Source organism: Monomorium pharaonis, chromosome 7, assembly GCF_013373865.1.
Source record: "Monomorium pharaonis isolate MP-MQ-018 chromosome 7, ASM1337386v2, whole genome shotgun sequence".
In the NCBI taxonomy this organism is placed as follows: domain Eukaryota; kingdom Metazoa; phylum Arthropoda; class Insecta; order Hymenoptera; family Formicidae; genus Monomorium; species Monomorium pharaonis.
In genome coordinates, this window is record NC_050473.1 from 6,741,648 (window position 1) to 6,762,945 (window position 21,298).

At 35.8% G+C, this 21,298-nt stretch overlaps 2 protein-coding genes across 9 annotated transcripts; both read left to right on the forward strand.

Annotated features, from left to right (window-relative positions):
* The first annotated feature begins 1,105 nt into the window (after nucleotides 1–1,105).
* On the forward strand, nucleotides 1,106–6,665 carry LOC105830549. 4 transcript variants are annotated; one of them, XM_028192885.2, is made up of 12 exons: nucleotides 2,684–2,825; nucleotides 2,895–3,009; nucleotides 3,336–3,527; nucleotides 3,620–3,780; nucleotides 4,058–4,312; nucleotides 4,389–4,444; nucleotides 4,514–4,991; nucleotides 5,073–5,220; nucleotides 5,299–5,395; nucleotides 5,468–5,778; nucleotides 5,864–6,067; nucleotides 6,351–6,665. In XM_028192885.2, exons 3-12 carry the CDS (start codon nucleotides 3,447–3,449, stop codon nucleotides 6,459–6,461), a joined length of 1,902 nt encoding a protein of 633 aa, XP_028048686.2. In that variant the 5' UTR covers nucleotides 2,684–2,825; nucleotides 2,895–3,009; nucleotides 3,336–3,446; the 3' UTR covers nucleotides 6,462–6,665. The 4 variants fall into 4 exon arrangements, with proteins under 4 accessions (XP_028048688.2, XP_036145975.1, XP_028048686.2 ...); XM_028192887.2 differs by lacking the exons at nucleotides 2,684–2,825; nucleotides 2,895–3,009 and adding an exon at nucleotides 1,106–1,514; XM_036290082.1 differs by lacking the exons at nucleotides 2,684–2,825; nucleotides 2,895–3,009 and adding an exon at nucleotides 1,540–1,734.
* A 78-nt stretch (nucleotides 6,666–6,743) lies between these two features.
* LOC105830548 lies at nucleotides 6,744–21,259 on the forward strand. Of its 5 annotated transcripts, none has more exons than XM_012669931.3 (16): nucleotides 6,744–7,503; nucleotides 8,196–8,474; nucleotides 9,122–9,256; nucleotides 11,377–11,707; nucleotides 12,356–12,400; nucleotides 12,466–12,594; nucleotides 12,827–12,976; nucleotides 13,064–13,192; nucleotides 14,527–14,711; nucleotides 16,554–16,662; nucleotides 17,069–17,284; nucleotides 18,348–18,568; nucleotides 19,348–19,558; nucleotides 19,741–19,936; nucleotides 20,847–20,949; nucleotides 21,020–21,259. In XM_012669931.3, the coding sequence occupies exons 2-16, from the start codon at nucleotides 8,220–8,222 to the stop codon at nucleotides 21,167–21,169; spliced, it is 2,565 nt and encodes an 854-aa protein (XP_012525385.1). In that variant the 5' UTR covers nucleotides 6,744–7,503; nucleotides 8,196–8,219; the 3' UTR covers nucleotides 21,170–21,259. The 5 variants fall into 5 exon arrangements, with proteins under 5 accessions (XP_012525385.1, XP_036145973.1, XP_036145972.1 ...); XM_036290080.1 differs by having other exon boundaries at nucleotides 6,744–8,097; nucleotides 21,020–21,255; XM_036290079.1 differs by having other exon boundaries at nucleotides 6,744–8,077; nucleotides 8,178–8,474; nucleotides 21,020–21,255.
* The last annotated feature ends 39 nt before the right edge of the window (nucleotides 21,260–21,298 follow it).

Genomic DNA, 21,298 nt, shown 5'->3' on the forward strand with positions numbered 1-21,298 from the left:
TGCTACCGCTGGCTACCCGCCCGCTCCTCTGCCTCGCCTCCTGGCCTCTGCCTCTGCTGCTGGCTATGCGCCGCCGATTGTGCGCGCGCACCTTCGCGTACGCGTACGTATTATACGTATGTACGTGTATGCGCACATACAACGAGTTTGCTGTCCGTTTGTTTGTCTCTTTCTCTCGGTTTCTCTCTCTCTCCCCCTCCCCTCTCTTCTCTCTCTCTCTCTCTCTCTCTCTCTCTCTCTCTCTCTCTCTCTCTCTCTCTCTCTCTCTTTCTCTCTCTGTTTGTGATTAGATGTGTGCGTCGACGTCGCGTGTCCGAAGGCGGACGACGAGGAGCACGAGAGGAAAGAGAGGGTGAAACCGGCGAAGAAGGAACGGAAGGTAGACGGAGTCAGAGCCGTAACTGTAAAGGCAGGGATATGGATCCATGACGAGGAGGAGTTCCTTGAGACGAAACTGTTGAAAAAATTGTCAAATATAAGATTTGTACAGGAAATGTAGATAAGGAATTACCTAAATGCTTCGATGACTCACCTCCTGTATTAATACATGTGGCTATTTTATATTTTGCTGTCTCCATAAAATTAATAGAGGAAGGTCAGCAATATTGGTGTATATCACTTTGTTTTTGAACAGTGTTTCTTAAAGAAAAGCTAATAATTTTGAAAACAAAAATGTAAACTGGAAAGCGTCTTCTATCAAATTCTATCATGGTACCAGCAATTTTTATACTGTTTTATTTTTTATACTAATTTGTTTTCACAAGGTACACCAAAAAAAAAAAATAGAACATTTAACAAATTGGGCTCCGAAGCTACCTCTTCCTCTTCTTTTCCTTTAACATAAGTCATAAAATATTTACAAGTTAATGTATATAAACATTCCTAGAAACTTTTCACTTTTATGTAAAACATTTTTTTCAATTGCACATATACTTTATGTTTTGCAAAACGTAACATGTAGCGTAGCTATATATATAAAGTTACATACGTTTATAGATTTCATGTAAATGGAAATTATGTTTTCATCGGTATTAAAACAGTGTAAATGTTCCGTTTCCGAGGAAGGAGGTGTCACTTATGATGCCAGTATCGACAATCTTCCTGATCTTCCTATTAATGAAAAAATTACATATTTATAAACAATTTGAATAAATATATCCGTATTTGCTGCTAAAAAATTGAAGAAACAAAAATAAAATTCGCTCAAAGCGTACGTAAAAAGCTAGTTACGGCCCTAGACTGACTACCCAAGAGGGGGAAACGAGACGGGCAGGAAAAGGAAGGAAAAGGAGGAGAGGAAGCGAGAAACGTGGATAGAAAAGCGAGTAGCTGGGGAAGGGCTCGCGAGGGGTCACGGGGAGGCCTTGGTCTTTTTATCCGAGATAGGATGTGAGTCTAATCCACGCTGTCAACGGTACCGTGGCCGTCGTTCGTCGTCGTCAGTCGTCGTTAGACTGTTCCAGACTACTTGTGCCGAAATCGAAGAGAGCCACGCACGCACGCCACGCACACACGTGAAATAACTCGAGCATCTCTCTCGCTCACTCTTCCTCTTCTCCCCCTCCCTGCCCGGAACCTTGTGACCCACTACCCTCGTCGTAGCGTTCGCCACCCTGGGGCCAGTTTCAAGAACGCGGTTTCGCGGTTTCTCCGCTCCACGCCTGAAAGCCGCCGCGCGCGGTTAACGGCTCGACATTAATGAATCCTCTCTACAATAACCTCTCCGAAATAACCGTATAGTACTTTATTCACAAAGCGATACCATACTTCATTTGCCCTACGCGAAGCTTACAGAATAGACGATACCGCCGTTAAAACGTCGTAAAAATACGTTTGTTTTTTCGTATTACGTGTTTATTTTCACACATCTTAGATTTTTATTGACAAAATTGTTCTTTCGTAAGACGAATCTTTAATTCTTCCGATATTCTCAATTTAAAGATATTTTTCAAATATCCCGTTCCTCTTTCTCTTCTTTCTTTTGATTCTTTTTTAAACCATGTAAAGAAATCCTGATTACTTACCGAATCGCTTCTTATCGCGGAGTTTGAAGTGCAGGAAAATACTTTGTCGATGGCGAATTCGACACGGTATCGGAAGTACGCGTGCATCTCGATGAACGACACATGCTGGACTGAAGTGGGCACCTGCAGATTCAAATTTCGGAAAGACATGATTTCGTGGGCTATGATTGGCCGATCTACCATTATGCGGACACGATTGGATGGCGAGCGACGCGGCCGATCGCGATTGGAGCGCGACGCTCGCGCCGAGTAGAGTCCCTACAACAAAAGTTAAGCGACAACGGTTTTTGATTGATTACCTAAATCCACTATGTGTAACAGGCAAGCGATCTGCGAATTTTAAACGTAACATTTAATAAAAGGAACAATGGTTAACACAACAGCTTATGTAGTTTTAGGTTTTGGCTGCTTTTCTTTTAGGGAACACAATCGACAGAAGCAATCGTTCTATCTTTTTTTTATGTTCAACGAGTAACAAGGATAGAACATACTTGTGTCGATTGTGTTCCCTAAAAAGAACGCAGCCTTTGTAAATTATTGACAATAATTATGTATATTTAAATTAATACTAATCTATTATCTAATTATTAATGGATACTTAACATTAATATTGATATTTGTATTTTTTTATATACAACTATAGTAGTACTATTCTAAATGTGATAAAATTAATGTTATCAAGTCAGTTTTAACATTGGACACATTCAGCAACTAAGTAGCAATTGAACATGATTGGTTCTGACTCATAGAACTAACAAATCAACGGCATTATTCAACGGAAAATCTAGTAGTTGCTCAACTGTGAGTCTGTTGAATGTAGTCATTAATTTGGCTATATATGGCGGCGGTTTACTTTAACTTCCATTGCAGAACTCTAGCGGCGCGAGCGAATAGCGATCGTTGACTATGTATTTCACGTGATCCGCGCCCGAACGGCTGATGTTATTGTGGTTAGGTTAGAAAGGAAAGTGCTCTCATTTTCACGGTAAGATAATTGAATGCGCGTTGCGAATTGTTAAAGAGACGTAGCGATGCGCGACTCAACGAGATAGTCGAGTATCGCTGTCGTCCTCGTCTTTTTTTCCCCCCGCTCCCCCCTCTGTTACTATGCGACTTGACGTCCCGCCAAAACACTGACGTCGGATCGGACGATAAAACATTGCACTGTCCGCGGAGCGTCGCATTCACCTGCTCCGACCAGTTCGTCCTGATTTTTTTTCTTCCTTGCCAAAACATTCGCTCATCATTTTGTTGGAGGTGTGTGTTTTCCTTTTTCCGTCTTTTAAAATTTGGACTTTGGTCGTTTTATAGTATTTGCAGATAGCAGTTGTCGAAGGTACTGAGATTGGCGCTTCTGTGAACAGCGATCGACGAATTTATGACTCGCACGCGAATTGTCGTGACGTTTGTAAGACGGCAAAGATGGTCACTGTGCAAGATATCGGTTTGCAGCTTACGAAGCCAGTGAAGGAGTTGGCGCAATGGAACTTTCCATTCTCGGAGGTATATCTGCGATAAATAGAAAAAAAAAACTGCTGTTATTACGGTAACGTACAACGAAAGTATAGAAATAAAGTCTTTCTCCTGTTTTACAGACACTGGAGCAATATTGCTCTCTGTTCAATGCAACAACATGCAACAAAGGCTTTGGCGAAGCTGGACTTGTTCTACAAAATTCCACGGCGGTATATGTGCACAGAGTTGAATCTTTGTGGACCAAAACCGAAGATTGTAGAAATGTATTGTCAACTCATGAGTAAGTGATGTTTTGAAACTTGCATATAATGATTTTCCAATTCTTTACACGATTGAGTTGTGCATATCTGGATTAATTTTTATTGTTTTTACAAATACGATAATTATTGGTTCTTCTCTCTCTAGTATTTTAAATAAAAATATGCAGAATTTGACCTAGTCATCTGTATTAAAAATTAATATTAAAAAGAAAATTGTAACGGGAAAGAGATTTTTTATTCACTAATTAATTAAAAATTACTGTTTTAAAGTGAAAAATATAATATTATTTTTTTCAGGCAGGAAGAGGCAGCGAAAAATCATACAAAAAAGAGGGACAGAAAGGCTGACATGTTCTTTCATGAGTTTAAAACTGTCAACTTTGCGGCAGAAGTGGACAAGAATATTGATATTAAGAAAAATCATACGACACATGATAATGTTAAATGTAGAAGCCGTCGATTTCCTCAGTTAGAAAAAACAATCGCACAACATGTCTCTATTGACATTTATGATGTAAATGGTGAAGTTATCGGCAAGAAATATGATTTTCGGTGAGTATTATTTCTTTTCTTGATAGCGTTCTGAACTTTGTACTTAGATAAGCTAGTCATATATAATATTTTGTAGGTGTAATCAGAATATAAGTATGGACGGTATATTGGTCGACGAGTTTGCGCCTCGAGGTATGCGATTGGTTATGCAGATAAATATGCAACTAAGTCGAATATTTTTTAGAATAATTTGTATTTCAGATTTTCATTGCGACAGCGACATCTCTGACAAAGAGAAATCTTTGTTAAATTCCTCGTATGGACTCTGCGATACGTCAATGCAAGATTCTACCATACACGATGACAATGATGACGAAAACAACACAGAAGCAGAGTCCGAGAGAGACAATGATTCGCCGGAAGGAGAGAACTCCGATTTGGTCACGTCTTTTGAAACGAGCCAACAAAATCTCTCTTGCTCTAGAAATGCCGAATCTGATAACACGCTGATGAATGCTTCATGCGATAGTCTCAACGTGACTCTCGCCAATACTCCGAGTCAGTCGTGTCGAAATACACCTATTGATACACATTCGCCAATAACTAATATTGAAAATACCATTTTATCGAATAATAATGATTTCGAGGATCAGTGCTTGAACAATAATATCAAAGAAAGTATAGATGTTGGCAGTCTATTAGATAGCCCGCCTGAATCAGTGAATTCGAAAGGAACGAGGTATTATTTTTTGTTATTTGTAATGTTACTTTTACTTAATACTATAAATCTGTTAGTGTTTTGAAAATGCTGATATTTTAGAACCTCATCGACGGATGATCCAGCGTCGTTGAATGATACAAACGGAGACCTAACGAGAAAATCACTTATCAATTCTGTAATAAATACTTCCCTAAATGACAATAAAAAAAACAAAACGCGGCAACGTTCTACTTTAAAGTCGAAACTGGTATGTAGTATTACAATTATTTCACTGCTAACTAGCTGTTTTGTTCTTATAATATATCGTTCTGTTATTTATTTGCAGCTGAAACGAAAGTTACTTGCGTCGTGTAAAAAACGACAAAATGTACAGAAGAAAAATCTTCTACATAGTTTAGAAGATTCGCGTCATTCGCGAGGAGGTAAATCATGAGCTGGTTTAAAAATTGTTTGCCGTAAATCTATCGATTTATATTAAACGACTCGTCTTTCAGATAGACCAAGTATGTTTAAGGCAACGGCACGTTCCTGTATGAAGTGCATACGAGAGTACGATCCTTCGCGATACGAAGAGGTGACGAACGCGGAATCAGATCTTTTAGGATTTCGATTACACGTCAACAACAAACCGGATGTGCATATCAACAATGAATGCGTAACGAATATCAATGATAATGTTACAACACCTCCGAGCGATGATGAGATTTCTGAACTTCACAGTCCGACCCCTACGCCGAGCACGTCGCCTCCGCATGAAAGTTTCTGTGACGTTTGGTTTCGATCGGACTCGCCGCGTTTCTCATCAGTAAGACGACCGATGATTGATAAAATTGATAAGAAAGGAAATATTCATCATAGAGCGCTATGAAAATGAGAAATCGCAATTTCAGGACACTGTCGACAAGTGGCACGAAATGATTCAGCCCAAGCTGCGCGACGCCGAGCGAAGATCGGTTTTCTGTATTCGCGACTACGCGTCACGAATTATGGAGACTCTGAAGGCGAATGGCCAAGGGAAAATCAACTTTGACACTGTTGTTCAGAAGGAACGCCCTTGTGAGGTGGCCAGATACTTTTTAGCGTCGTTAGACTTGGTAAGCGAAAGAATTGTCAAACAAAAAGAGGAACCTAATTAGGGTAAATGGTTCAATTACTAACAGCGTTCCAAATAAATTGAAAATTTGATCCCAAATATTTCTTTTCTATTTATAAATTATTACAAAATTATATTTATTTCTACTGAAATTCTTGAAGAATCTACTTATTGTTATAAAATAAAATATTAAAAAATAAAGTATTTAAGCTCGGATTTGCGACACTGTAAGTAACTGGGTTGTTTACTCTGTCAGTTTTTAACGTGATTCTTGTTGCCCATAGGCCTCGAAGCGAAATGTAAACATAAACACGAATGAAGAGCATAATATAGAAATTGCACTATACGAGGATGAGCAGTGTTCTACCGACAGCCAAGCGGACTCGCACGATTAACGAGCAGATTCTTTAGTGTAATAACTGTATAATAGTACATTAATGTACAATATGTACTATATGTATCATATGTATATTAATGAAAATTGATTTTTATGTACCTTCGTCAGTCTTGGGAAGGGTCTCTGTACTGTGATATTATGCAGCGGTCCTCTTAAAAGAGAGATCTTGCATATTTGTGCATTAAATATTTTTTTCATATGAGATATTGATTCGTTTCTCTCTGTCTCTCTTTCTCTCTCTCTCTCTCTCTCTCTCTCTCTCTCTCTCTCTCTCTCTCTCTCTCTCTCTCGTTTTCGCCCCACTGAGTTACAATTTACATGATGCATACGGAATAATAATTATGCGATTCATTGGAAATCTATACATCTCTACCAGGCGTGAAGTTCCGATTTAACTACTGTCGAGCGGTAATTCATCGCCGCGGGCGCGAGCGAATGCTGCGAATAACGAAGCGTCGCGCGCAAAAGAGAGACGACTGTACAGGGCTGCAACTGTAGCAGCGTGAAATCGATTTTTTTCTCTTCTCCCTCTTTTTTCTTTTTTTTTTTTTAATTAAGACTGGAACGCGCGTCCCATTGACACGCGCTCGGGTGTGATTGTGGCGTCCGGACAAAACGGAGCGTGCATTCACGAACGCGCGGTTCACCCCGCACCCGTCGTCGTCGTCATCATCGTTGTCGTCGGCGCGCACACGCACGTCGTCGCACACGTGCAACGTATGACAATTGGCCGCGGTGTAATGCACACCACAGAGAAATGATCACGCATGCGTCTCGTCGGGAGCCGGGCCGACGACGGCACCCGGCTCTCTCGCACAGTTTATATATTAGTTTACATTAGGACAGAGAGACGGACACCGCAAACCGCCGTGTAAACTGCGCTCATCGTCGGCAACGTGCCCGCGAGCGTTCTCCTCGCGCGCGTCGAGGATAAAGAAAGGAAAAGAAGAAAAAGGAAGAAGAAAAGGGTCGCGTGCGTGTCGCGCTACGCGTGTGAAGTAAAGTTAAAAAAGAAAAAAAAAAGAGTTTTAGAACAAGCTGTAAGTAGATCCTTTCTTTCGGTGAGTGCCGCGGAGAAATGCGCGGTCGGGAAAGCGTTTTGTTTTTTTTTTCTTTTTTTTTCCGACGGAAAATGACAACTGCACTAGCATTGAGAGAGGGAGAGACGATGATGATAATGATAAATCGGCGCCGCGGCGAACGGGAGAGCGACGAAAGGAGACGTAGGAGAGACGGAAGCGCGCGCGGATGCTGCGGAAGTTTAATGCACAGTCAATTCCGCTTGATAGCAACCAATCAGACGACACAGATCTATGATGCGCTTCTCTTCTCCCCCCTTCCCCCGGATTCTCTCGATCTCTCCTCTCGCGACGGCGGCGGCGGCGGCGGCGGCGTGCCAGAGACATTAAATTGAAATAGTTGCGTTCTGCCGCGCGCCGCCGCGTCTTCGCGCTAATATACACGCCGGCGTGTTTATCGCCCGCAACATTTGTGTAAACCGCAAAACGACGATCGCGATATTGCGGGATTAGTGGTTTTCGACTATTGGAGGCGATCCAGTAGTACACGATTTTTTTTTTTAGGATGAAATTTCAAAGGCACCGCCGTCTTCCCGTTCGTCCGTCTTCATTAGAGTCTAGGATTTTTATTATTCACTTGTTAAGCTTTTTTTTTAATTAAATTCGTCGCGATGCGCGGAAACGGCTTTTTTCAGACGCGCGACTTTTCACAGGAGAGCGAAGCTGAACACGTCGACATGAACAGCAAGAGTGCATTACTGGTGCAGCGCTGGATGCTACAGCCGCGCGTGTTGCTCGCTCTCGTTTTGCTGCAATTTATCATTCAGTTTTTCACGTCCGCCTATCTGTATAAGTACGTCGCGAGCGTGGAGAGTGATCTTCGCCGGGTAAAAAGCGAGTACCCGCCGGAGGCCGCGGCAATTCCGCGCCGAAGACGCAGCAGCGCGCTGCCGACCGCCGAGGACAACGCCGTTTCGGATATAGCCAGTCGGGTATGTGTAAAAACACCTTAGAGAAAATGTTCTCGAGAGTCGAAGAAATCGACGGAGATCCAATTCTGGAGAAAGACGAAATTCCGACGCTAGAAGCGCCAACACCTTTTTTTTTACTTATTAAAATATCAAGGGAATGAATTTTTGTGAAAAAAAAAATTTGAAACCGAATATTTCATCAGAATATAAAGGCAATTGAGGAAAAGTGAAAAAAAAAAGTTGGAGTCCCATTTTCAACACAAAAGAAATAGAACAGTAAATTTAAATAAAAGGTAGAAACGGGTCAATAATGATCGCTCGGCGCTTCTAGTGTTGAATGAAGAAGGAGAAGCGACTTTGTGGAAATTCGAAATCCCCTCGCAATGGGAAATAGAAGGCGTATAGCGTAAAGCGGAGCTTTACGCAGTTGCATGTCAATTACGCGAAATGGAGAAAGACAAATACGAAAAGAAAAGGAAGGAAGTCAGGAATTTTGCGGGAGACGAGAGAAATTTCGTTTCTTTTTTTTTTTTCTTAATTCCCCGGCGTTTAATTTTCCGAGATCTCGTGAGAGCCCGGGGGCTTTGACGATCCCCAATTTAATTTCTTGAGGATATCTAAGATCTTCGCCTTAATATCGCGGGATTGCCCCGGCCGCTCGGTTGCAGATTCGAGATGACAAGGAGATACAGAGTACGAAGAAGGTAACTGAGGGCTCCCCGATGGTATCCGGCTCCGCGTCCTCGCCGACGGTGGTCGGAGGTCAGGACTGGGTCTGGTTGAACGCCGACACACGAATACAAGTCAGTTTCTCTGTGATTGTTAGAACTAGTTACCTGTTTCGCGATACATCCCCGTGAATACCCTCCTCAAACTTGCCGAGTGTTGTCACGATGTTCCGCGACGAGTTTTCCGTCTATCTATATAGAACATTGCGTATGTAAAAGATACTTCGAGATAGCTAAGTACCCGTTACACCTATTTTCCCTTAAAATAATGATGCTAAAATAACTTTGTTAAAATACGTACAATAACTTACGTGGCAAAAATATCGACGTGTTATAATATTGTATTTTGATTGTTACGGAACGAAAATTAGATCCGAAAAGAAAACTAAAAGTATCGCTTAAGACTTCTTACTTCCAACTTTATATAAAAATATCTGTAGAAATTCTTTATTTCAACATTTTATTATCATTCATTTTTATTTTTAATATTTTAAATGTATCGTTATATGCGAAAAGTACGAAAAAGAATAGCTGAGAAATTTAAGAACTTTAAGATGTCTGTAGAGAATTAGGTCATGAAAATATTTGAATATAATAACAATGACTACAATTTTAGTTATTTTAATGTAGCACAGAAAGATTTCAGTTTTTAAGTCCACGTATTATACAGATAAAAGAATATTCTTGTTTTCGAAACATTATTATACTCAATAAATGTTGGAATGAGATTAAACAGGTATAATACATCTTGTATACACTTTATACCCAAAGATAATTTTTACAGTTTTTTCAAGAAAAATCTATTTTATTATTTAATAAAATAATTTTTATTACTTAAAAGAAAAAGATATTGCAAAGAATAACAATATTTTTAAAAATAAGAAATTATAATGTTTGGAAATTAAATTATTTCTAACTATATTTTATTTGGAAATAAAAAGAAAAGATTTATGTTACTAAAATAAATTATTGAAAGTTTTTAAAATAATAATTTCTTAGTGTTATTTTAATATATAAAAACGTTTATATTAATTTACTATAAATTTATCGAAAAGTATTAAAAAAATATGTTTGTATTATTAGAAGTTTAACAAAAGTTTCAGTACGTAGAGATAGAATAAAAGTAACACTTTCATCTCTTCTTAATATAATTTTTTAACTGTTGAAAGAAGATATTATTTAAAATAATTATATTGTAATCTTTAAATGATTGTTATTATATTATATCGTAATAAAATTGAAGGGTGTCTTACGAAAACTAAACAATTTAAAAAGTTAAATTTTTAAGAAATGAGAATTTTTTATCTTTAAACCATTTATTAAATTTATTATTATTAAATTTAAAGCATTTGTATAGATATGATAATTTTCTTATGGACATATATAGTATAAGAGCAAAGTTGTAGACTTTAATTAATATTTTGAGAACCCATTTAAAAGAAAAGAAAACATAGAAGGCATCTTGTTTGATTCTTGTGGCAATTTTATATAATAATAATAACATCAGCTTTAAAACGTTTTATCCTTATTGAGTTTTATAACATTTCGCTTTTTTATGAGTATCGTGGAGTTACCCTCGATCTGGAGGATCAGGATTTATATTGATGGTGACCCCTCATCGTGTCTCTGAGCGCTTTTACAATTTACACAGATGTACGGGAACCCCGAGTTTAAATACCGATTCCGATACAGTCTGATTAAAGGGATTTTCATGGCAAGATACTCTCGATGGTTTGCCATCGCTTTTTGAAAACGATCGAGTAAAAATAAGATATTTTTAATTGATCAAATTTATCACTTAATTTAATGCGCTGTAATTTTATATTTATTGGCTATTTATTTCACTAATACTTTAGGTTTATCTTTCTTTTATAAATAATAATGGTAAAAGATGAAGGAAATATTGTTTAAAGCAATAATTTTCGTTTTTTATTTGTATACAAAATTTTTCAAATTACAAGACCCATACCATCTTCTCTTCTACTGAAAATTAATTGGCGCTAACTTATTGTTAGTTTTTAAAGAATGGTTTTGTTTTTGTAGGAAACCCTTCAATTACAATACATAACTTATTAATTTTTTTAAAAAAATTATATATATATTGTTTTTTATAATTGCATTAATTAGAATATATTATGATACTCTTTTTTTCTATTGAATCGAGCATTCTCTGTATCTACTCACTTGCGTTTCAGTTCGACGCGATAGAAAATTTTTGCCGTTCGTCCGCGAAGTATTGTCCACCGGGCCTTCCCGGTGCACCCGGAGATCCGGGTCCGCCAGGTGAACCGGGTTTGCCGGGTGTCCCGGGAGTGGAGGGCCCGAAGGGACCTCCCGGTCATCCCGGTCCCAGAGGGCCCAAGGGCGACATCGGGCCACCGGGCTTCGACGGGAGGGACGGGATACCGGGTGAGCCCGGTTTGGACGGTATTCCCGGTAGAAGTGGTTTGGATGGCGTACCCGGGAGTAACGGTAAACCAGGTACGAACGGATTACCTGGAGCGCCTGGAAGAAACGGAACGGACGGTACGTATGAATGTCGAATTACTTGGTATTATATATTACGGTATTACGCAAAGTTTTGATGTGACGAAAGAATGCTAAAAATAAAAATTCTCATTTAAAAAATGCATCGTAATTTTGTTATAATTAAAAAAAAAATGTATTTTAATTATTATGGCCGTGAGAAAAATCTAATCTCTTAGTTCACTAAATTAAATTTTTTCCATGATTTTCTAAATTAAAGATTTAACTTTGTAAGTTCTTTGTTTTTACATTAATGTTATTACTTTTTAATTATATTGTAAATTACATATCGTAAGCATATACAAAAAAAACTTTTTTTAAGTATCTAAAAATTTTTCTATATATACATTATACAAATCTGAAAATAATGTAAAATTTTATTGGAATATTAAAATAATTATGAAAGAAGTTTTAGCATAATGCGTGACATATTGATTGCAAAAGGTTTTAGCAATCTGGCGCAACTGACAATTTTTGAGCCTTCTACATAATTATTTTAATAATCAAACAAAATTATTTTCAATTTCAATAATCACCTGTAATAAATTTTTAGATACTTTAACGAAATCATTCTTTCTGTACACAATTGAGGCGTAGGTTCTAACGTCTCGTAAAAGGATAAACAACTGATATTTCATGTTTATTTAGGAAGACCAGGGCAAATGGGGCCCCAAGGACCACCAGGACCTCGCGGTAGGTAACGTCACCATGATTCCTTCATCTCGTTTATTTCACAAATCAACTCGTTCATGTTTCAGGAGACATAGGTCCGCCTGGTCATTCAGGAGCGGCGGGAAAGGATGGCAAGCCAGGTATACAGGCATACAAGATAAACTTGAACGATTACAAGAATGAGAATGACATATTGATACCGCCATCCATTGTAGGTAAGGACTATCTTTATTGTTTCAACAAATTCCTTGTTTCTTTTCCCCCTCTTTACGCGAGTTGTTAAATCTGTAATAGTAAAAATATATTTTATATTGTTTTAACATATTATTTGATACGATTACGAATTTAATCCCTTCGTTACGTTGTCTATCGTAATTTCGTAATCTCCGACATCTGCACCTTTTTATGAAAGATTTTACAATCGTGGAAAATCGGGGTGCTTTTCAGAGATTGCACCGTCGTTAAATGCAAGCGGCGTGATTTCGGTGAAAGAAAGAAGTAACATACGGCTGAGATGCGCCGCGAGTGGAAAACCGCAGCCGGTTATACAATGGACCAAAATAGACGGTTCCATGATACCCATGGGCCCCTGGCATGGTATAACGGACTCTTTAATTCAGTAATAAGTAGCGAGCGGGATAGAGCGGGATTAACGAACCATTCCTATAAATCTTGCGACTCTAGTGAGCTCTATTACGGGCCATACGTTCAACATCAGCAAGGTAACCCGGGAACACATGGGCGAGTACGTGTGCAACGCTGATAACGGAATACCTCCGGCACAGTACAAGAAGTTCAAGCTTCAAGTCAAATGTAAGCACTTTTCAATTTTCATTAAGAAAGAGATTTTTTTTTCTTAAATTTTTGATAATACAGTATTTTGAAAAATAAAATTATCAAATAAAGAATAAAGTTAAAAGTGACAATTTTGAAAGAGTATACCTCAAAGATTTACGAGTTAAATTAAAAGAAAAATTAAAAGAAAAAAAAACAACATATAAATGTCTAATATATATAATGGTAGAGAAAAGGTATTATGGCTCTTCATTTACATTGTACAATAACTTTGGTTAATAATCAATATTTTGACTTGAAAACTTAACATTTCTATTCGCCAATACGTTTTAATCAATTTAAAATTATAAAATATGAATCGAAAAAAAGAGTGGTAATGTGGCTCCTCCAAAATAAATTAAAAAATTAATTTTGTTTAAAAAAACGTTTCGTTATAAAATTATATATGTAATCAAAATAAAAAAAAATATTGCAAGCATATGCAAATGTAAGTACGTACACATAGATCTTCCACACATACTACAGTATTGTTGATTTACAATACAAATTATAGATTTGCAGTAGAACTACATTCAATTTATCGAATAATTACTCGGATAATTTAGAAAAAGGAGCCACGTATGCTTATGGGACTAGATTAACAAAATTCCATTTTATTGTTTAACTCGTATAACTTAAAATGTGTATAATTGAATGAAATGTTAAATAACAAAAAACACTTAAGGATATATATATAATCATGTAATATGAGTCCAAGTTTAAAAAGAATGAAAATGTATGTGTAATCTGCAACGCTGAAATATACCTTAAAAAAATTTCAAAACGTCGGTTATTCTATAACATACGTTAACGTCACTGCATAATTGCAGGTAGAAATGATTCCATAAGTATGTAATCACCAGAATTCTTGATTTAATAACGTAACTACCAGTGATCGTAATATTTACAACATTCATAATACTACTTTCTCTTCTATTATATATATAATTTTTATAAAATGTTAGTCTATCGTTGATATTATTATTGTATCTTTATTTTTTAGTTTCAAATTTGCAGACATTATATGTAAAATACATTTTTTTCATATTATTTTAAATATTAACGTACTAAATATTTTTATATTAGTTTTAATGTATTGTCTTCATGTTGTTCATTTGTGATGTAAGGTATCGACAATAAGCGTACTTTTGCAAATTTTGGAAAATTTCGTGTACAACCGGAAAGTAACACGAGGTAGAAATATCTTCTGGGTTTTGATATTATTAAAATAACTCTACCCGAAAGAGAGAACCAGTTTTGCTCGAATCGATAGGCACAGATGTGGGTAAAATTGATAATCGATCGCGTTCCAGTTCCGCCGTTTATTCGTATACGCAACCAAGTGGTACGCGTGCAAAACCAAAATCCAGCGACATTGGAATGTGAGGTGGAAGGCTTTCCCGAGCCGGCGGTATACTGGGAACGCAGTGACGGCCGTCGCCTGAGAATGTCGGATAAGTACAAAATGGAGGTTTACGACAGGCGCGACAATTACAAGGTAACCCGTTAAACCCGGTAATTCCGCCGAATCATTCTGGTAAAAATAAAATTGGAGCACAAGTAGAGATGTACGATTTTGCAATTTACCACGAAATTTATCGCGATTTCTTTTTCTTGAATTACAACATACAATTGGATTTTTATCAAAAGTGAAATCGCATGTGCAATCTTATTTCAACTTATAAATATGACTAAAAAATTAAGCCATCAAATCAATGGCCAAAAAATTACTTCATGGAACTTGTAATATTAAGTAATTTTATTCATTAAACATTTATGTAGAAAATTTCTAAAATGTATTTTTACATGATTTAAATGTTATAAATGCACATTGTTTGAAAGATTTTTAAGTTATACTACTCAAATCTTTCAATTAGTTCCGTTGGTATCCATCGGTTACGCAAAGATAATTTTTAATTAAGTGGCACTAACTAAAATATTAAGTTGTTTAACTATGAGAAAAACGGTCAAAAATTTATCCCAGAGTATGAAATTATTATGGATATACAAATTTTTATTTAGATAAAAAATGAAAGAAATGTATGCATTTCTTTTATATTGTAAATAAATATTTGTATATGTTTATAAATTTAATTTTTACTTTTTCTAATTTAATTAATTTTGAATGTTGTATTATTTATTATAATTATTTAACAATAATATAAAATATTATACAATTTTTTTACAATATTTTATATTATTGTTTTACCGTTTTACCGCAAGCGGTTCGACAAAAGCGTAATAAAAAACCAATATAATTGTTTATTTTATAAAACTACACGTAATTCAAAATGGTATTTGCGATAATATAATATAAAGTAATATGTGATTCAAACTTGAATTTATGATACACAATTACGCACAATTCAAAGTGTAAGATAAAAATTGCAATATGATATATATTATACTCACTACGATTCTTCAAGAAGATTACGATGTATAATTGTATAAATCGTACATTTCTAATCGTAAGTCGAATGTGAGAGGAGAATGACAAAAGCGTAAACCAAATTTCTAGGTAGCATAAATTACGAAATGTAAAAGAACCATTTAGTTTTTAAAACATTTCCTACGGAAAGAAAGATTGCTGAATAGATATTTGAAAATAATGATGTTAGATCCTTAAAATAATTATGTTTAATGTAGAAACTAAATAATTAATAATAATGTATAAACTTGTTAGAATGTCAAAACTTTTTTGCATCATCTTTAGTGTCTTGACTAACGGAAGGATATAGGCAGAGCGACAGATAAATCACGGTTGATATAAAGAATATTTAATAGTTAACACTCGTAATCATTCGTTAGTTATATAGTATACATCCGTAATACAAAAGACGTTTTTATAACAAAAGAAGAAAGTATCCCGTGTGCACTCGTAGGATGACGCCGGACGCCATAAGTGCGTGCAGTCCACTAGGACAGCCATAGAAAAACTAGTAGAAGATTGTTCTTTCTGTGCATTGAACAATTGAAATCGAAAACGTTTACGATGTTACAATTTTAACAATTTGTTACATTTTAATGTAAAATTAATTATGTGTCAATAATTCATTTTTTATATAATATATATATATATATATATCAATTTGTCAAAATCATTTTTGTGAAGTTTTGTTCACGCTTCTATCATTCTTCCTTCACATTCGACTTATACTCCGATTTTTATTTTCGCCACAAGCGACGCATGTTACATCGCTTTTCACGTTATATCGCGGTTCTCTTTTTCTCATTTTATTTTGACGAATTTGATTTCATTATGTATCCCGATAATAAATTGTTCCTGCTAAACGTTAGCAACAAATGAGGTGTCTTACAATACTCAAACTATTCTGAAAAGCTGAAGATGAAGTTGAGGATCGCGAGGGTGACTTCATCGGATCACGGGACTTACCACTGCGTGGCAAGAAACGATTTCGACACTGTCAAGGGTTCCTTTATAGTAGACGGTTCGTTTTATCTCCTATTATATACCTCGTATTTTGTGCCCCACGCTAACAGAATTATGACGACCCATTACTGAATTTGACTAATTAATTGCAACGTGTAGGAGTAAAACTCCAAGTCGGAGGTGGAAGTGCGTTGCTTCTGCATTATCTAGTGTAGCGAAACATTTCCAGGCAAGCTTGCTATTTCTGATTTAAGTAAAACAAGGTAGTAAGTGTATTATTACAGAAATTTTGGTAAATGGAAAGCACGTCTCTCACTTCTACATCCATCGTAGTTTCTGAAGATTTCCTCAGACGGAAAATTTAACTTCTCTCTCGACATAATTCCTTCTAAGATTAATCCTAACGGCCCTCCCTCTTTAAGAAACAAGCTATCAAAAGTTTTGCTTTTTCTAATTAATGTTAGACACAAAGGACATCGATAAACACAAGTTATGGAAGGAGGAGCACGTAACATACGGCCATCCCATGCCCATGAGCGTCGATGAGGAGCAAGAATCATGCATCCCTCCACAAGAAACCTGCGCGACGTGCCCTAAGTGCACGTACACAGACACAATGAACGTGCACGTTCAGCCGTTGAGCGATATTAATATTACGCGGCCGCCGCCGCGGTTAGCCGGTACGTTTAATCAATTCTAACTAATGTATTCCAACAGCGTTCTTGCGCTAGGTAGATCAATTAATTCCAGGAAGTAGAGGTGCAAAGCCGCAATGTAACGTACTATGCATTTCCTGATATAAGCTTCAATATTGTATGAATGAAAAGAGAACTTTTGTTAATCGGTGAAGAAATAAAAAGAAATATTGTAAAACGGAAAGAGTATCCTCTCGCTGCCTCGACAGAAAACTTGGGAAAGTATTGCACAAAAATAATTAAGACGATTCGTCATAATAGCATTTATGTCAGAAGAAAATTTTCAAATTTGTCAAAAATTAGACTTTCAAAGGCATAAGTGTTTTATAAATATATTTTTTAATTGTTTGATTCTTTCTTTAAAATTTTCTCATACTGAGTGTGTAATACTTTACGTTGTAATATTTCTATATTATAATTTAGGATCAATTGTGCACTTTTACAAACATATATATGGATTTGAGTCTAATTTTTTAATAAATGTTTTAAACATAACGCAGTTAAGATATTTTTTCTCAATTATTGAACAATTTTTTTCAAATTTAATTTTATATAATTTTATAAATGTTTTTCTATCAAAGCGATATTTTATTTGGAATATATCTATCTAAATCTAAAATATTAGTATAATATCATACACAAAAGAAATGGAAATCAAGAGCTTGTTGGAATAAAAGTATTTAAGTTAGTATTTAATATTGTTAAAGATTACGAAAATATGTTTAACATTTAATATCTAAGATATTCGTTTAAAGTATGTTTCAATTAATTTTACATGACACGAATGGGGATCTCTTTTCGATTTAACTTTTAATTTATCTGCCTTCGTGCGAGCGCGTGCTCAGAAGCAAGTCAAGTACACGACAGAGAACCGTGTATTAATAACTGAAGGGCTGCAGAGTATCGCGGAAGTTTACGCAATTAACGAACCGGTAGCACTTTCTCGTCAAACACGAGTGCCCGTGGTATCACGGGCTAAAAAAAAAACAAGCCTTTTTGACTTCGAAACTCGAAAGTATTAATAACCGACGTTGTGGTGAATTCGCAGAGGGTTTTATAGAGGCTATAGGAAAACCCGTGCTGAAAGGGAACATGGACGATCCTTACGGAAGTTGGATGCACGACGCGTCCTCGAGTAACGACATCATGTCCGACAAACTTTGGGTCACTCGCCACAACGAGACATCCAACATCTACGAATACAAATCGAAGGAGCATTTCAAGAACAATTCGGGAGCTCACCGGATAGAATTGCTTCATCCTTTCCAGGTCGGCAGCTTAAGAATAACAGACAGCGAGATACCCCATTACCCCGGATAGACGTATTGTGCAAATCTTGCACAATAATCATGAATTGACGAAAATTTTCTCAACAATAGAACTAAGATGATATAATTTTGTCGAGGTAAAATTTCCAAGTAAATTTTGTCAAAAATTAGTCAAATTCAAATTTAAGGTATAAATATTCTATAATTATTTAAAAAGCCATGTTTGATTCTTTACTTACAATTTTATCAATATTGAATATATTTCATGTTACAATATTTCAACATTATACTACAAAAGAAATAATTGTGTTTTTTTATAGCCATATATATATATGAATTTAATTAAATGTTTTATACATAATTAAAAAATATTTTTTCTTACACAATTAAAATTATTAAACAATTTCTTTCTAAATATAATTTTGCAAATATACTATTAAGATAATTCGTCATAGCTTTGCCGAAATATAATTTCGAAATTAATTGCACAAACAATTATTAATATTTTACAAGAGGTCAATATTTTTCTACATTTATTATTGTAAATATACGATATATTTTATTTTGAAAGATTTCGTCATACAATTTAATAAAAATTGTTCTATCGGAATAATTACAGTTGCATGATTTCTGAAAAAAATATTTTAAGTAACGGTAAAATAATGTTAAAATAAGAGCACACATATATTTTCTTTAAAAAATGTTGATTTTCTAAACCTCTACCGAGGGAGGAGCTTGGAATGAGAATTGAGTTCGCGGTCGACATTCTCTCTCTTTCAGGGTAATGGACACGTAGTTTACGAAAAGTCGTTTTTCTACAATCCTGTTAATCGATCGTCGGTCCTCCGATACGATCTCATCACGTCCTCGGATTCCCGGCAGTGCAGCGTCGCCAATTGCGAGATGCCGCTCCCGTGCCTGGACGTCTACGGCCAGAACTATCTCTACGCGCGCAATTTCACCTACACGGATTTCAACGTAGACGAGAACGGTAAAGCGGAAACGCGACTGGGAAAATATATCGCACTCATTAGAAATTAAAGAAGAATAATTGAATGAAATATTCAGTGTATTTTCACCCGCGCAAAATTGAATGTTACAAATGAAGGATAAATTGTATAAAACGTAACAGCGTGAAATATAGCGACGCGTAACAGTGCGGCGTTTCTGCAGGTTTGTGGGTCATTTATCCATTGGCGCCCAATTGTAACGGTAAAAATACAGTGGTGGTAAAAATGGACCCCAGCAAGATGATTATTCAGTACGCGTGGAACATCAGTATCGATCACCGTCAATTCGGAGAGATGTTTATCGCGGGAGGCGTGCTTTACGCTATACGCAGCGTCACGGACGACACCATGGAGATACGGTAACGCGAATGACAAATTGCCCTTAAAGCTGCGATCCCATAAGGCACGAATATACCGTGGAAATTGCTACTTGGATGATTTTTGATGTTTTAAAGAGTTTCCTACAAGAATAAAAACAAATTCGAAAAGTTGCATTTTCAGAAAACAAAAAAATTCTTATCTTTAAATTGTTTATTGTATGAATATGAAAGTTATAGGCTTTAATTAATATTTGTAGAATTTATAAAAAATCCCTCTTAAAAGAAACTCTGGGCTTGTTTCTTGGGATATTTGTTAATCTTATAATATTTTACTTTTTATAAAATAATAATATTAATATTAAAGAAGTCAATATTATTTAAAGTATAAAGTAAAATAACTTTTCTTATTTTTATTTACCAATTTCACAAACTATTTTTAACAAAAACATTCTTTTATACTTTTCTTTATTTAAATATAGTAATTTTCCTTCAAATTTGTCTCCATAATAGAATATAAGGGCAAAGCTTTAAGTTTTAAATAATATTTTGTAAGGACTTATTTAAAAAAAACTTCTAGACTTGTTTGGTTTTTGTGAAAATTTTATATTATACTACTATTATTTATTTATATTATTTATATTTATGTATCTTTTCCGTGTTCTGTCGCAGAAACAAAATTATTCATGAAGTGACGTTGTTCACATCATAATACAGATTAAAAAATGGACTTGTTTTAATTTTTGCAGGAAACTATTTTTACTATGTATATTACTATGTATTTTACTATGTATATTTTCACTATGTATATTATACATTATGCCTTATAATTATTATTCAAAATAGAGATATAAGTATACGAATAGATGGGAAATTTCTACGTTTTATATTTGTATTACTTTCTGTTGATTTAAAAATTATTATCATCACCCATGATTACTGGATTTCTTAGATTCGCCTTCGATCTCTACAAAAATACGACGCTGGATGTAAACTTGTCGTTTACGAACCCGTATCACAAAACCACGGCAGTCAGTTATAATCATAAAACTAAGGTACGCGTTTAACCGATGCCTTTCACCATTCTACCGAGTTTCGCGTCTGACTTCACCCGTTTTGTTTCAGGAGCTCTACACGTGGAATAAGGGCAACCGATTAGCCTATCCGGTGAAATGGCAGGAGTTAACTGAGAGGGAACCATATTCGCGATACGCGCACGTACCACGAAGAAATGCGCGTAGAAGCGCCGCTAATCATCGTGAAAATGTTAATTAAACAAGTTTGAGCCTCTCCTTTCGAGTTTTCTTAAACGCGTATATTTATCTTGTAACACGTGCCAAAAATAAACAGTTCAAACGAGATTAATCAGCGCGTGTAATTATTGCTTGTCAACCAATCCAGAAA